General features: G+C 57.6%; 1 protein-coding gene across 6 annotated transcripts in view; it reads left to right on the top strand.

Annotated features, from left to right (window-relative positions):
- Positions 1 to 14,073, top strand: part of IQSEC1 (IQ motif and Sec7 domain ArfGEF 1) — a 118,966-nt gene extending 104,893 nt beyond the window's left edge. For 4 of the 6 annotated variants that reach the window (XM_040628396.1, XM_040628395.1, XM_040628398.1 and 1 more), the window contains 6 exons: positions 1,012 to 1,137; positions 2,374 to 2,473; positions 5,162 to 5,323; positions 6,079 to 6,255; positions 11,831 to 11,880; positions 13,156 to 14,073. In XM_040628396.1, the coding sequence (XP_040484330.1) occupies positions 1,012 to 1,137; positions 2,374 to 2,473; positions 5,162 to 5,323; positions 6,079 to 6,255; positions 11,831 to 11,880; positions 13,156 to 13,713 (1,173 nt within the window). In that variant the 3' untranslated portion in view covers positions 13,714 to 14,073. Of the gene's footprint in view, positions 1 to 1,011; positions 1,138 to 2,373; positions 2,474 to 5,161; positions 5,324 to 6,078; positions 6,256 to 6,524; positions 6,673 to 11,830; positions 11,881 to 13,155 lie in introns of those variants that run through there. The other 2 variants (XM_040628399.1, XM_040628397.1) reach the window with 2 other exon arrangements.
- The last annotated feature ends 1,605 nt before the right edge of the window (positions 14,074 to 15,678 follow it).

Genomic DNA, 15,678 nt, shown 5'->3' with positions numbered 1-15,678 from the left:
CAGCTTCCCCCAGAGAAAGACCACTGGATACTGCCGTGCCCGGCCCTCACCCGCCTCTCCGGCCCCACCTGCCACCATCCTCTCCCCTTCTCACTTTCGCTCCAAACAGGGCCGCTCCCTGAGCACGCCAGCCTGAGCCACGTGCTCGCTCACATCTTCCTGATGCGCTGAGCTCCGGTATCCCTGCACCAGGGCACCTGCTGCAGAGTGAACCCTCCCTGCCTGCTGTGACACTACCCAGCCCATCCTGGCCCTTTACTAACTTACGGTCTCTTGCGTGAGCCTGGGTGCTTTCAGAGCCATAACCGGGCCTCCCAGAGGGCTTGTCACCATAGCCCTTAGACACCGTACTTTGCACCTGGCCTTGAGGGTAGCTTGGACTTCGGCAGGGTGGGGGCTCACAGGAACCCGTGCTGGGGATGTTCAGAGTGGGGACCCCAGCCAGGCCCCACAGAGCGGTGGCAGCTGGCTCAGGATTTGGGATAAGGTTTTTCAGGCATCAGAACCATCGGGATTCTCTAGGAGGGACCCAGAATCTGCTCCCGGCTCTGAACCTTCCCCATTGTGTGGCTGAGAGAAGTTGCTCAACCTCTCTGTGCCTCAGTTTCCTCATCTAGAGTAGACAGTCTCTGGAGAAACCATTACAGAGACTACTGGGCTTATGTCTGTGACAGACACTTATGGGGACTCAGGGATCAGGAACTTCTCCCTGGGGGGGGGGGTCTGCCATGTAAGCGTGATGCTGTAAGAAGTCTGGGACCTGCCTGAAGGAAAGGAAAGGGGAAAGGGGGTGTCATGAGAAGCAGGGGCGTTTTCCACGGCCCTTCAGGAGCGCTCCTGAGGAAGAGCGGGGGAAAATTGCTAGGAGTCCAAACGTGTCTGCTCTGCTGTGCACAGTTGGTGGGAGAGGGCGTTTTCGAATGCCAGGCCCGCAGGCAGGGTTCTGAGCTTGTGGGCCAGGCTCCAGCCGAGTGGCAGGGGGCTGACGGCAGCGCTTCCCTCCCCACACAGGTGCTCTCTCTGCCCCACCGGAGGCTGGTCTGCTACTGCCGGCTCTTTGAGGTTCCAGACCCAAATAAGCCCCAGAAACTCGGACTGCACCAGCGAGAAATCTTCCTGTTTAATGACCTCCTGGTGGTATGTGGTTCCCCACAGCGTGCCGTGGCTGGGAGCACGGCTCAGGGCGGGCTTGACCCGAGGCTCCGGTCTTCGGTCTCTGTGTGGCCACGTCTGCTGGTGCTCGGGGGAAAGGCACACGCTGGGGGGGGGGGGTGCAGGTAACAGGATGGGAGTTAGCCCCATGGTCTTTGGGTTAGCAGAGGCAGAGTCCAACTCACAGCGCTACCAATGAACACAGGGCTTCACTGGCTTCTGGAAAAGCCCAGGAGGGATCTGGGCCTTCAGCCCCAGCTATTCCCAGAGGCTCAAACTGTGTCAGCGGGACTCCTCATTAGGCTGTCTCTCGGCTGTGTGGGCTCCCTTCTCAGGCAGCCTCTGTCCAAGAAGGGAATGTCAGCCCTGGCAGCTGCAGGCTTCATCCTGCCCCCGCCTCCCTTGCATCCCCGGCCACCAGTGAGATTCTCTTTGTAAGAGGCCGAACCAAGGTCTCACTGCTTCCTGGGCCCGTGCCCGAGCCACTCCCGGGGGCCAGGCAGGTGTGGTGCTGTCTCATTGGCTAAGCCTGGGTCACTGCCCACCCCCAGAACTAGTGGACTGAAGGTGGCAGAGAGGGGGTTCCCCAAAGGGAAACTGAGGAGCTCCTGCCCGGAAAAAAAGGTGACCTGGGTGCTGGCCACTGGGGATAAGGATGTCCCTGCATATAGCAGGCGAACCTGTCCTTTGGGTGTCTGTCTCCCGCATGTCACAGGTTTCTTGCTAGAGGCCCTTGTCCCTGATCCCTACTTGAGAGCCAGCTGCTCCTCTCAGATTAGCGAGGTTGGCGTCTGGACCTGTGGGTTTCAAGTCCTTTGTTAAGAGTCCCCGACCTCAAGCAAAGTCACTTCAAACTTCTGAGCCTCCATTTCCTCCTCCGAAATTAATCTTTCAGGCAGTTACAGCGCTCAGGTGGGGTCCTGGGCCTAAGTGCCCGGCCCGGCGCCTTCAGGGTCCTGTGCGATGGCATGCCCGTCACCTCTGTGCTAGTTTGGGGGCGTCATTGCCAGCCAGGATGACACCTGGTACTTGTAGGAACAGAAGCCAGCATCCATGTCAGGATATGCATGGGCACGCAGCCCTTTCCTGCCCCAGAGGCCTCCCTAACATCTGAATTGCTGAAAAGGTTCACATTAGGCCCACTTAGAATCCTGAGCTCCCAGAGCTGCACCGGGCAGCGCGGAGTATGTGACTCAAGCCTCTGTCTCCGGCTACCCCCAGGTTACCAAGATCTTCCAGAAAAAGAAGAACTCCGTGACGTACAGCTTCCGACAGTCCTTCTCCCTGTACGGCATGCAGGTCCTGCTCTTCGAGAACCAGTGTAAGTCTGTGCGGAGGGCCTGCTGTGGCCTGGCCACGAGCATGTGCACTGGAGCCCTCGTCCACGCGTGGCCATGCGCCCTGTGGCGGGAGACAGCGTCACAGCTCTCGCCCTGTAGTCAGGAAGCGCTGCGCTCCCCAGTGATCTCCCCTTCTGCCTGGTTCCCAGAGGACAGCACCGCAGGGTGGCTCTCGCACGCATGCCCTTGTTCCCACGTCACCAGTGGAGAGCAGCTTATAGGCCAGGAGTGTGATAAGCGGCAGTAACGGGGAAGCATTTAATAATGTTGTGCATGGTGGCTATCACATTTACTTTTTCTGTTCCTTCTGTTTATGGGTGGTAAGATTTTTTAATTTAGGGCAGAATGCATTTGTGTCAATAAAATGTTGCTGGGAAAAAATCAAGTCAAATGGCATAGGTTAAATGCAGACAGAAGTGAACAAACAGGCTGAAGTCACGCCCGAGGAGGGGATGTAGAGGACAAGCTCTCAGCCCTGAGCGGAGAGCCGGGGTTCGCGTGCTGCTCTTGCTCTTAGCGGCTATGTGGCCTGGCTGGGTAACCTCTCCGGGCTCCATTCCCTTTGTCTATAAAGTGGAGTGATAGCAGTGCCTGCCTCATAGACTCAGCTGAGTCCGTGCGCATGAAGTACTTAGAACAGCTCCTGAAACAGGATTTCTTCTTAGCTGCTATTGGAGAGTCTCCTCCGGGTATGAGTGGGCCATGGGGCCTAGGGATTTTGGGGGGGAGCTGACACCCCCACTGACTTCTTCTTTTGACCTGGTCCTTCTCAGTACCCAAGCCCTTCCCTTTTCCTCTCTCCCTCTTTGCCCCATCCTTGTTGGAGTTCCCTGAGCTGCAGGCTGAGCCAGACCTCCTGAGGGGGGGTGTGGGGGTTTGGCCCTGCTGCCCTGCCCATTCTGAACCAACCCCGGGGGAGGCCTGCGCCCGTGGAGTGTCATGGTGTCTCCAGCAGCAGGGAAGCCCTCGTCCTCTCGGACAGGTTGCCAAACTACCATCTGATCAGCTGGCTATCTGCAGGTCAAGAAAGTACCAGGGGCCTTTGGCTGGGCCATCCCAAACCCCGAGGCCTGAGGGCTTGGATTTGGGGCCCTTTACGCCTTCCCTGTCCTAAAGGGAACGGCACCTGCTGTGCCCCCGAGGAGCCCAGGACGCCGACCCTACCATCTCCCCACCTCCTGCTCTGTCTGCCACACCCCAGGCTGGGAAGCCTGCCTTGCCTTGGTTTCCACCAGGCGGCCCCGGGGAGGATGGTGCTATCCCACATCGTCCTGACCAGCAGGGCCCTCTTGGAAGGAGTGGCGGTGGTCGTGTGCTCACAGCAGTGGGCCCACCAGCCTGAATCCTCAGGCAGAAGCGGCGCCACCATCGTTTTTAGATTCCCAGGGCTTAGCCCTCAGTCCTGGACATAAGGCGCTGGCAGGAGCCCCAGCGCTGACACTGACATTTCTGTGGGACGTGTCTTCATACCACGGTTCTCAGAGTGGAAGCCATGGGTCAGTCCCAGCTCAGTTACTTTATATTCTGTTTATAGATTTATTTTTTAATTCATTGAGCTGATACTTAAATCTTTATGTTAAACTTTTAGTTATTTTCGACTTCTCTTAAAACCTGGGATTTAGGGGCGCCTGGGTGGCACAGCGGTTAAGCGTCTGCCTTCGGCTCAGGGCGTGATCCCGGCGTTATGGGATCGAGCCCCACATCAGGCTCTTCCGCCATGAGCCTGCTTCTTCCTCTCCCACTCCCCCTGCTTGTGTTCCCTCTCTCGCTGGCTGTCTCTATCTCTGTCGAATAAATAAATAAAATCTTAAAAAAAAACAAAAAACAAAAACCTGGGATTTGGCATTGCTAGGCCCGCATTCCCAGGCAGTGGTCTTGGGCTGCACGCCCCTCTCCTCACTCGCTCTGTTGCCCTGAGGTCTTATGTGGTTTGCTTCCTACGTTTAGGGAACACACTTGGGCCTCTAGGCATTTGAGTTCCCAGCCTTGACCAAGGTCTGAGCAAAAGTGGGATTGGTGCTTGAACCGAGAACCTGTAAACACCCGGTGGCTGATGCTTAATTCCCACTGAGAGAGGTAGTGCCAGGGGACCAAAGCCATAGAGACCCCATGAGCTCAGAGGTGGCACCAGGCAGGTCTGAGCAGAAGGATGCCGCCTCGGCGTGGAGTGCCTTGAGCACGGGGCACCCATGATGCATCCGAGGGGACTGAGGGTCTGGAGACCATTTGGCAGAGAACAGAGCTCAGCGTACCCTCAGAACTGTCCGAGGTGACCGGATAAGACTCCCCACGCAGCACGGGACACTACCTCTGACTCCTCCTGGACTCCACCCCTGGCCAGTCTCCCCAGCTTCAGGCAGTGACCAAGGACCTTGAATTGAAGGGTCCAGGCTCCATGACCTTCAGGCTGAGGAAGAATGGGGGCCCTGGCCTCGGCCTAGATAAGCCAGATCTGCCCCCGACTTATAGACGGAACAACACGGACCCAGGTCAGGAGATGGGGATTTCCTGGCAGTCCCTGTGCTCTGCTGTGTGGATGCCTTTTCTTCCTGGCTGGACACATCCTCTGAGAGCCTGGCTGTCAGACTTCTTAGTATTTTCTTGAGCAGAAAGGAGATTGCAGAGACCACACAGGGACCCATGCGTTCTTCTCTCCTTCTCCTTTGCAGACTACCCCAATGGCATCCGGCTCACATCTGCTGTCCCCGGAGCAGACATCAAAGTGTTAATAAACTTTAATGCTCCCAATCCTCAAGACCGGAAGAAGTTCACCGATGATCTGCGGGAGTCCATTGCGGAAGTCCAGGAGATGGAGAAGCACAGGATAGAGTGTAAGTTGCAGGCCCCCTGGGGAGGAAGAGCCAGCAGCCCCAGCATCTCTGGGGACTCTGTGAGGCCTCGCCTGTCCTTCCCACAGCCCTGTGACAGGCCAGCCCACCTGCCCTGGGCCAGAGGAGGCGGCAAGGGGAGGGCAGCAGAGGCCTCTCTGTGAGAGCCAGGGCTTCGGCAGCCCAGGCCCATCCTGCCTGTGGGACCACATGGCTTGTCCTACGAGGGTCCTTGTTCCCTGGTCATCCCACGAGACAAGCGTTCCCAGAGTTCTGGAGCTGAGCTCTTTGCACTTTGGTGCGGTTACTATTTGTCTTCCACGTCAGGGCCCAACTGACTGAGGGGTCACAGCCGAGCCCATCCCCTGGGTTCCATCAAAGCTGATTATAATCCCTTCCTCTCCTGGCCCCAAGCCTTGCTCCCTGGAGACACAGGGCAATGCTTAGCCACAGGCCCGGGCCAGTGAGTCTCCTTGTCGGCCCTCAAGCCTGCAAAGTGACTCTTCCCTGCAGACCCCAAGGCCCTTGCCTCTCCAGCCTCCCCTCCAGGATTTCCTTCTGGCTCCCCTTTGTGAAAGACAGCATTCATACCTTCTCTTTCCCAAGACAGCCCTGGGCCCCGACTTCTCCCCGTGACAGGCAGATGGCACCCGGGCACAATGCCAAGCCTGCACAGAGGGCCCAGTTTCCAGGCCCACCCCGGGCTGTCCCCTCAAGACTGTGCTCCCCTCATCAGTCCCTCGCCCCTTCTATTTCAGCTGAGCTTGAGAAGCAGAAGGGCGTCGTGCGGCCCAGCATGTCCCAGTGCTCCAGCCTCAAAAAGGAGTCAGGCAACGGGACGCTGAGCCGGGCCTGCCTGGACGACAGCTATGCGGGTGGTGAGGGCCTCAAGCGCAGCGCCCTCAGCAGCTCCCTGAGGGACCTCTCGGAAGCGGGTAAGAGCCGGGCCGGGCCCCCCTTCCTAGCCCAGCGCATGCAGGACTCAGACCGGGCCGCTGGGGCACGCATCGTGCGCCAGGAAGGGCATGCAGTGGTGGCCAGTGGCGGCAGGGCTCAGACGGAGCACTTTCCCGTGACCATCCCCAAACCGTAGCAGCATCTGACCACGCAGAGCGGCCGTCCCCTGAAGGCCAGAGGAAACAGGACCCGCTTGTTAAGGCAGGACAGCCAGAAGATTACCCCCATTCTCCCTTTCTCCTTCTAGGGGTTTCGTTTATTCTTTTATTTATTTTCCGGAAACTGCTCTCACACAGAGCGAGCCAGGCCCCGCTGATGGATGTGTCCCTTGTCCTCTGTGCTGCCGCGTCCCTGTGTTTTATGCTGATGAATGAAATGGAGTGAAGCCCTCTAAACTGTGTCTGGAGACCCCTTCTCCCGCTGTCCCTGGTCTTGCTTCCCTCACAGAGGTCTCCCTTCCTGGGACACCCAGGCCCCCATCCAGCCCAGAGGTGGTAGCTGCGGCTGCCCCTGGGATGTCGGCTGCCTGGCAGAACTGTGATTTTTGTTGTTGTTTCTTTGTTTCTGTGTGTGTTTATTTGCTGCCAGCCTCTAAACACCCAAGCAAGCAGCATCTCTTCAAGCCTCCCAGATTTCCCAGGGCAGGGGGTGCGCCGAGAGCATCAGGGAGCCGCTATGGCAGCCCTCACCTGGCCAGGTCCTCTGAGCTGGGGCCAGCCGCCCGTGAGCGTTGCTCCAGCCTGCGTGGCCTGCAACGCTGCCAGAGGAGCGGTGGAGTGACAGCCCCCCGCCCCCCAGTCCTGCCTAGCCAGGCAGCTTCTTCTGGGAGGAGGCTAGGGCTACAGTGGAGCGAAGTTTGCTCCAGGCTCTAGGAGCCTGATTATAGGCCCTGGTTGGTTGGAGAAGACCCCGTCAGGCCGAGATTGGGCCACTACCCTCCCAGGGGCTCACCCAGCCCACCCTGCCTCAGGCACTACCCTGTGGCCAGCTCTGGGCCCTGCTACGAGAGCCTGCCCAGGAACCCATCCCGCCCCGGCCCCACCAGCAGTGCTGCCTCCCCGCGGCTTATTCATTGCCCAGAAATTTCTTTTTTTCTTTTTTGTTTTTTCTTCTCTTTTTTTTTTTTTTAAGTTGGATTTTTTTCCTTTTGCTTTTTTTGTCTTGTCATATTTTTTTTTTCCATAGTAAAAATCAGAAATCCATTGCCAGCATGAGGGTTAACCCAGAGTTTCTCAACCCCAGCACTCCTGATGTTTAGTGCTGTGGGGGGCTGTCCTGCACACTGCGGGATGTTTAGCAGACCCCTGGCCTCTAGCCACGAGTTGCCAGGAATACCTCCCCCAGTCACAACAGTCAGTAATGCCTCCAGAAATTTCCAGGTCTCCTCTGGTGGGGGGGGAGCCAAAAATCACCCATCGTTGGCAAAACTGCCCCTGGTTGAGAACCACTGGTTTTCCCTATGGCTTGTTAAACCCAGCTGAACATAACTGGGCGGCTCTGGGCCTCTGCAGGCTGGGGGCTGGAGCCTCTGTTTGAGTTTGTGCAGTGGGTAAGCCCTGGCCTCTCTGTTCCCTGACGCAGCGCCCGGAGGGCTGAGGCGTCTTGTCCAGCGCCTCAGGTAACTGTGGCTCTGTTGAAACTGAGGCTCCCACCATGGCCTGCATGGCCCTCATGGCCAGCCACACCTGTTCCAGGTCCTGGGGGTCAGGGAGAGCGGCATGCCCAGGCCCATGGCCACGTGAGAGACAGAGCTCTGAGGTTTGGCTGCTTTCCACTTATTGTTCCTGTTGCCATTGTCATTTGGGCATTCTGAGCTAAGAAAAACTCTAGGGATGGAGTCTTCCCAGGAGACAATGAAAAGAATCGCCAGGGAAGAAAGCCCCCGCTACCCAGGAAGCTTGGAGGGCGAGGCAGGGGGTGTTGGAGTGCTGGCGGCTGCCACGGCCCCAGACTAGGAATGGGCCACCTGGGATCTCTAGAGGGAGACTGGCCGGTGTCGGCAGCCATCCCGGAAGATGCTGGGCTCGGTGGCTGGAGACAAGGAGTTCCGTGCCCTGGACTGGGTCGGGGTGCCGCTCTCCAGAGGCAGCGTCACTCCACCCACCGTGGCCCCCACCAAGATGAACTTGTGGAGAAGAGGCAAGGCCTCAGGGGCACCGTCTCCCCTCGGGCAAGCTAGCACTCAGCGGTTGACATGTCCCCACTCTGGGAGCAGCTGCCCCGGACCTGCGATCACACATCATCCCAGGAGAAGACACACCTCAGGCCGAGACCTTGGAGACCCTGGAGGCAGTTGCGGTCTGACCCACAAGACCTCCAGGAGCCCCTGACGTTCTGAGAGGTAGAGGGAGGGGCCCGAGCCACGAGGTCCCACCCAATACTCTCCATATGGTCTTCCATCGCCCGGGACCCTGTGTTCATTTCAGTGGCACCAGAGTCCTGCTGGCCTGAGATCAAGGACCTATGAGGACCAGGGACACAGGTGTGACTGGGCCTTAGCCCCTGGCCCAGATCAGTCAAGTCATGGTGGACACTGTGCCCAAGACCCCCACGTTCTCCTGCCCTTCCCAGTCAAGCTACTCAACACCAGTCTCCGGGAAGAGGATGTCTCCCAGAGGCCATAGGACCCACCTGCCCCTGTTATTGCTCTGGGGCTTAGCTGGAGACCTGCCATGTCCTGTACCAAGGCAGCCCTCTCAGGGGAGAGTTGGGGGCTCCTGGTGACCAGTGTCCAAAGCAGCATCGGCTCAGCCACCAGCATTGTTAAGGGCCACAGGGTGAGACCCTGGGTCGAGAGCCCTTGCTGCATCCTGTGCCAACACTAAGAAGCAAGGGAAGGCTGTGAAGAGCCATGCTGGGAGCCGCTTCTGGATACGGTTCCCGATCCTGGCCCTGGTTGGCCTGGCAGGGCCTGATCTGGCTCTAGCAGAGGCGCTGGGTGGGGTGGGGCTCCCCTGTGGCTGGTGCAAGATCCCAAGAGAGAGGGAGGGCACCTGGAGTCCGGTGCAGGTGAGGGATAGCGTGGATGCATGGGTGAGAGCCACTGCCCGGGCGCACTTCACCTCCATTAGTACGTAGTGTGTGCCTGTGTGCACACCCCAGACACGGGTCTACAGTGAGCGGGTGTCTGTGGGGTGTGCCTGTGAGTAAGGGGCTCTGGGACCTGGACTGCGGAGAGCTCCTGTAGGGATACCCCACATCTCATGCCGATTTCAGAAGTTGAAAAGATGAGTTCTAAGAAGCTTAACATCACACAAAGACATCCAAGATAAAACTGTCCAAACGCCTGGCCCACATGGGGCAGGAGGAGGAGCAGAAAGAGGGTTTTGTTCTGCTTCAGACCAGATACCATATGGAGCCCTCAAACCTAGCTCCAGGCCTGGCTTAAGTCCCACGGGGAGAAGCAGGCCAGCTGGAAGACGTTGCTGGGCACTGGCAGGGGGGCGGCGATGGGCTGGCCTTCCCGTGTCCCTGGTTTTCAGTCAGGGCAGTCCTCTAGGCCTAGAGGGGCTAGAGAACTGACTTTAAAATCCCGAAGACAGCAGAGACCTGACTCTTGGCATTTCGGCATGGTGCCACGATATCCCGAGTGTCTGATGCTCATGTCCAGCCCACTCGGAAGAAGGGGCATGCCCATTTCACAGATGCAGAAACCGAGGTAAAGAATCGAAGGAGCACCAGGTGGAGTCACCTCTCCAGCCAAAGGGCCTCCTCTTGCTCTGTGTCTCTGGACCACTGCATTGAGACAAAAAGCAGGAAGGGAAGAAGGTCAGCCCCTCTTCTCATACCAGCTGAAAGATGAGGATACGTGACCGTCATCTTTTTTCCAGCTGGGAATAAGGGCCACATCCTATTTGGTTCTCCCTGGTCCTCAGAAACTGGTAGAAAACCCTCTTGCCCTAATCTTCTATGTGGCCCTGTCCTGAGCGAGCTCTGAGGCCCTCTCAGCTTGCTCCCAGAGTCAAGCAAGCTCCCAGCTGGAACTCAGGTTTGGGGGTTAGCAGACAAAGCAAAGGGACCAGCTGTCCCCCGAGTCTGCTGTTGTATGCCCAGGATCAAGGCTGTGTCCCAGACACAGTGGCCAGAGCAGCACCGGCTCAGCCTCCAGCATTGTTAAGGGCCACAGGGCAAGACCTTGGGTCGAGAGCCCTTGCTGCGTCCTGTGCCGACACTGAGAAGCAGCGGAAGCTGTGAAGAGCCATGCTGGCCCCTTCCAGACATGGTTCCTGATTCTGGCCCTGGCTGTCTCTAGGAGCCAGTACGCTCGGATGCCATGGTGAGACCTGAAGGACCCACAGACCCATTCTCTCCACCCAGCACATGGCCAGGGTGTGGGCCACAGAGAGGTAGCAATCTTTCCATCTTCCAGGCTCCTAGGCTCGGCCTGCGTTCAGCTCAGAAGGCAGCATGGCCAAGCTTCCCAGCCCCAGGGGTGGACAGGCAGACCTGGGCGTGAATCCTGCTTGCTGTGGCAATTGGACCAGTCAGGCCACCAACCAGAGCGTCCGTCTCCTCCTTGGCATGGGTGGCTGTCCTTCATTGCCATGGGGCTTGACTGAGAACAAACGTGCTCGGCTTATGGCCAGAGCTGCACAGATGGAAGCCTACAGAACATCAAGTGGGAGGCCCCTCCTCTGTTCCCTCTTCCCATCTTCCTTCCTGAGAGCCGGTCGGAGACCAGACCCCAAAGCTTGGGCACCCACCATTCCTGCCAGCCTCAGCGTCCTGCAGAAATCCATGGAGACGGCCTCCGGAGGGACCGTGGAGGCCAGGACCCTGGGCATCCAGAACCAAGAAGACACAGCCTTCCTCTGACATAGTCAACGTATATTGAGCGCCTATTATGCGCCATGTGTCGGGAATATTACAAAACCTTGGCAGGGAGCACTGACAACTGAGGGAATGCTTGTAGCATCCCAGGGCGTGGTGCCCCCAGAAGGGAAGCAGGACCCTGGGCCCTCCCAGCAGCCCCTGACCCTGTCTCCTGCCCCTGGCCAGGGCACTGCACAAACCAAACAGACTCCAGAGGCACAGGCACATTTGAGCCACCCAGGAGGAAAAGACAGGACGCCAGTTTAGTTTCCTCCTAACCATCAACCCCACCCTGCCTGCGAGGGGGGCGATGTATATGTGTGTACGAACATGCATATACATACGTATATGAAATCCACGGAACGTCAGGGCTGTGCAGGACCACGTTTTGTTTGTTTTGAGCCATCGGAGAAGCTGCCCCTGTCCCGTCATCCCCTGTTGGGGGACGTCCCCACCCGTGCACGTGCCTCAGCCCACCCGGAGGCACTGCGTCCCCCCAACAGACCGCCAGTCTAGGAGAAGGGGTGTGAAGTTGGGGCTGTCTGAAAAAGAATTTATTTTTTCTTTAAACCCCCCCCCTTTTTTTTTAACTCATTACTGCCCTGCCGCCGGCTTCCGTGCGGAGCCCGTCCTCCGACCCCCACCCGGCCCGCGCGGCGCTGGCGGCGGCTCAGGGTCCGCGGCGGCGGCGGCCCGGCCTCGTGTCCGTGTCTAACCTCTGGTATTGCATGTTCTGGGCAGGGAAGCGAGGGCGTCGCAGCAGTGCGGGATCGCTAGAGAGCAATGTGGAAGTAAGTAGGAAGCACCTACGTCCAGCCGGCTTTCGTGTGTTGCCTCCCCAATCCTTGGTTTATATCTGTTGTCCTTTTTTTTTCTCGTTTTCGTTTTGTTTTGCTCTTCCTCCCTTACTGCACAGAGGCGCAGACACGCCCCGACCCCATGCCTGCAGCAGCCCCAAGTGCATGCCAGCTTCTCCCGCCTAGAATCGTCCATGCCTCTCACCGCTTGTTGGGGCCGGACCCGTGGGGGGGTGGTTCTGGATTCTGTGTTTTAGTTCCTGCTTAACCCTGTCCCCGGTGGCCCCGAGCATGGTTAACATCCCAGCTTCCCGGCACTCCCCCACCCAGCCCCGGGGTCCTCGCCTGCCGGCACTGTAGGGCGGGAGGCACCGCCGCCAGGCGCCCATGCACACTCCACCCACGCTGTCCTGGGGGGGGGTTGCCGATCTCTTGACTTCCATGCTCCGCCATCCCCATCGCTTCCTTCCTGGAGTTTCGATTGCTGTGTGTCTGCAGTCAGGGCACCGTGGCCTTGCGCAGCTAGCTCGGGGGAGGAGAGCCGTGAGAGAAAGAAAAACTCAGTGTGGATTTCATGAGATTTCATTCATCTTCCAGCCATCTCGATATTACCGTTCACATCTTAACCTCAGCTTGCAGACCTTTTTGTTTCCTTCTTTTTCCTTGTTTGGTTTGCAGTAGGTAGCTGCAGTGAAATGCCTAGGCAGCCCCCCACCCAGAACAAGGTTCCCCAGAGCCCCTCCTGCCCCTACCGCTAGCTTCCCAGAAACCTCGGGGCCCACGCAGGCAGAGCAAATGCCCTCGCACCCGTGGAGAAGACCCAGGAGAACATAGGGTGCAATCTCAGCAGGAACGGGGTCCTTCATGCACACCAGCCCACCCCAGTCCACTCCGCACACGCCGCTCACAGGCACTCCCAGGCCAGTCATTCTGATCCGAAAGCTCAGGCCGCCTTCCGTGTCAGGATGAGAGCAGAAGTCACACTTGTGCTGCTGCTGCTGCTTTGACCAGACAGGAGGGCCCCTCGTGCCCTACCCCATCCCCACGTCTCTCAGTGGAAGGCCACTTCCGAGTCCCTGCCGGCCCCTAGTAGCATGAGTGGAGGTGAGACTAACCCAGCCTCACCCAGCCCCGCCCTCTGCAGCCAGTGAGTTGAACTAAGGCTTAGCAGTCAGTGGGTGAACTTTTTACATTTAAAAAAAAAAAAATCATTCTGACATAAGTGCTTTAAGGTCTTTTAATTTTGATTTCTATGAATTTCCTTTTTAGGGGTCCATCATTAGCAGTCCTCACATGCGCCGGAGAACAACATCAACACGAGAGTGTCCATCTCGCCCACACCAGACTATGCCTAATTCATCCTCCCTCCTGGGCTCCTTATTTGGGAGTAAGAGAGGGAAGCCCCCTCCCCAGGCCCACCCGCCCTCAGCCCCTCCACAGCCACCCCCCCACCCACCGGGCCTGCCCCACCCGCAGCACTCTGTGGTCAGCCATCACCAGGGGCCTGTCGAGGGCCCGCCGCAAGCCCAGGTGCATGGGCACCACACCCAGTACTGCCACATGCAGCAGAACCCGCCCCCCTACCACCACCACCACCACTACCATCCCCCCCAGCACATCCAGCACGCACACCAGTACCACCACGGCCCCCACGGGGGGCACCCGCCCTACGGGGCCCATGTGCACAGCCACCCACCGCTGCCCTCGGCCCATGCCGGCCACCCGAGCCACCCGGGCCACGCGGCACACCACCACGGGCAGCCCCCCGCCCCGCCGCCCCCCACCAGCAGCAAGGCCAAACCCAGCGGCATCAGCACAATTGTGTAGACAGCCTGGGCGGGGTCCCAGACTCCCTGGAACAACTGCACACCACACAGAGTCATGCCCAGGGGCGGCCAGCCTCAGACCAGACCCAGGGCACTTCTGTTTCCACCTCTCCCCTCTGCTCCCCACGGCCTGGATGGAGCCCCCTGAGCCCACGGGGCTTGCGTTGTAGGGAACAAAGCTCCCGATCGCACTTAGCGTGGGCGTCCCGGGTTCCATCCACTTCAACCCCAGGGGTGGGCCTCGGCCACCATCAGCCTTGAAAACGGTGCCACCGGCCACGTAGATGTTGAACTGCCCCCCACCCCAAAGCAGCCCTCAGCTCTGCTCCCTAATTGTACACGCATATGAAAACCCAGCCTAGGAAAAGAAGAAACGAGACACAAAAACCAGAGACAGAGCAAAACAAAACAAAAAAGACCCCCAAACTTGCTGCATTTATTGCTCTTTTATTGACAATGGGCAAAAAATTAAGTAGACCTGATATGGTTGATGAAAATAACGTAAGTAAACTTTATATAATATAAATATATAAATATATAAATATATATATATATATACTGTATAGGTAGTATTTGTGTGTGAAAGGAAACGTCTCAGTCCACAAAATTAGCAATATAGACTTTACAAGGAGCTCCACTTACCTGATAGGAAGACAGTACCTTACATGAATGTGTGAGCGAGAGTAAACCAAAAACGTAAATGCTAGGAACAAATTCAGATACTTCCATATTTTCGTAAAAAGAGAAGTCCCTAGGACTGGCTAAAATCTTTACGCGATCATTACTAACTGTGCCAAGTAACATAGCATCTAACTGTTTAAAAAGTCCAATATTGCTTTGTATAAATCCTTATTTTATTAACAGAAAACTATCATAAGTACTCAGTATTATAACTGCTCTGTTATTTCAGGTAAGCAAATAGATAAAATGCAGTAAACTCTACCGTAGCAACTCGGGACAACTAGTTAGGAGCTGGTTGTCTGAGGATATTGGTTACACAGATTCTTAGACACTTTAATGGCTGCGATAACTGTGAATTTCCATGATCCATATTTCTTTTATATGCATATGATTTAATGCACACTCATTCAGAGTCCTCCGAGGGGGCACCCATCCACGGCAGAATTGTCCATCTCCAACATGAAAACGGCCAGCTCCCATCCTCGTCTCCCCAGCACCATAACTTAACCATCTTGTCTCCAACCGCAACAGCACGAGCCCCCGAGCGAGTTTCCAGCGGGGAACCGCTCTGAGCCCGAAGGCTGATGCGAGCATGTAGCCACCCAGGGCGGTGTGTGTGTTTCCCGTCTTGTTTTCTGAGTGGTAGCCGTGATCGTGATTCCATGTGGCCATGTGCTAGCCCAACCCCCCGTGTCATCACCGTGGCCCCCCTGACCCCGGCCGACGAGTGCCCGCCCTCGCCAGCGAAGCCCCTGCTGCCTTCTCATGGTCCAGTTAGCTGCCAGGGCATCACATGACTCTCAGCTGTGCTCTTGTCGCTTCCGTGTTGTGGTGACACCATCCGCTCCCCCGGGGCCGGGCGCCGCACGCGTCCGGTTCTGTGACCGAGTCACCCACGGGCCGTACTTTGTAGTTTCAGCCTTTCGAGCCACTGCAGCCGCCAGTGCTGTGCTCCTAAGCCGTGGGACCCGAGGACTGCCCCACGGCCCCTGTCCCTGCGGAGAGCCCTTTCAGAAAGGGCGAAGCTAGTGCGGGACTCTGCGGGCCGCGGGCTCCGCGCTCCGTGGATGGCGTGGCGCGCCGTGGCAGACGGCAGGACGACCGAGGGGAGCCCACCTGGCCGGCCAGCCGGGGCAGGGGTCCTGCCCGTTTCCCTCCCCACCCACCCCTTTGTCATATCATCAAGGCCACCATACCAGCAAATCTGCAAAGCAAGCACTTTGTTAATCTCCACAGAAAGCAAATACAGCAATCTAGAGTTTAGCCTTTTTTTTTTTTTTTTTTT

The sequence above is a fragment of the Ursus maritimus genome, unplaced genomic scaffold (assembly GCF_017311325.1).
Source record: "Ursus maritimus isolate PB19 unplaced genomic scaffold, ASM1731132v1 scaffold_14, whole genome shotgun sequence".
NCBI classification, from domain to species: Eukaryota; Metazoa; Chordata; class Mammalia; order Carnivora; family Ursidae; genus Ursus; species Ursus maritimus.
This window is presented reverse-complemented; position numbering and strand designations above follow the sequence as displayed.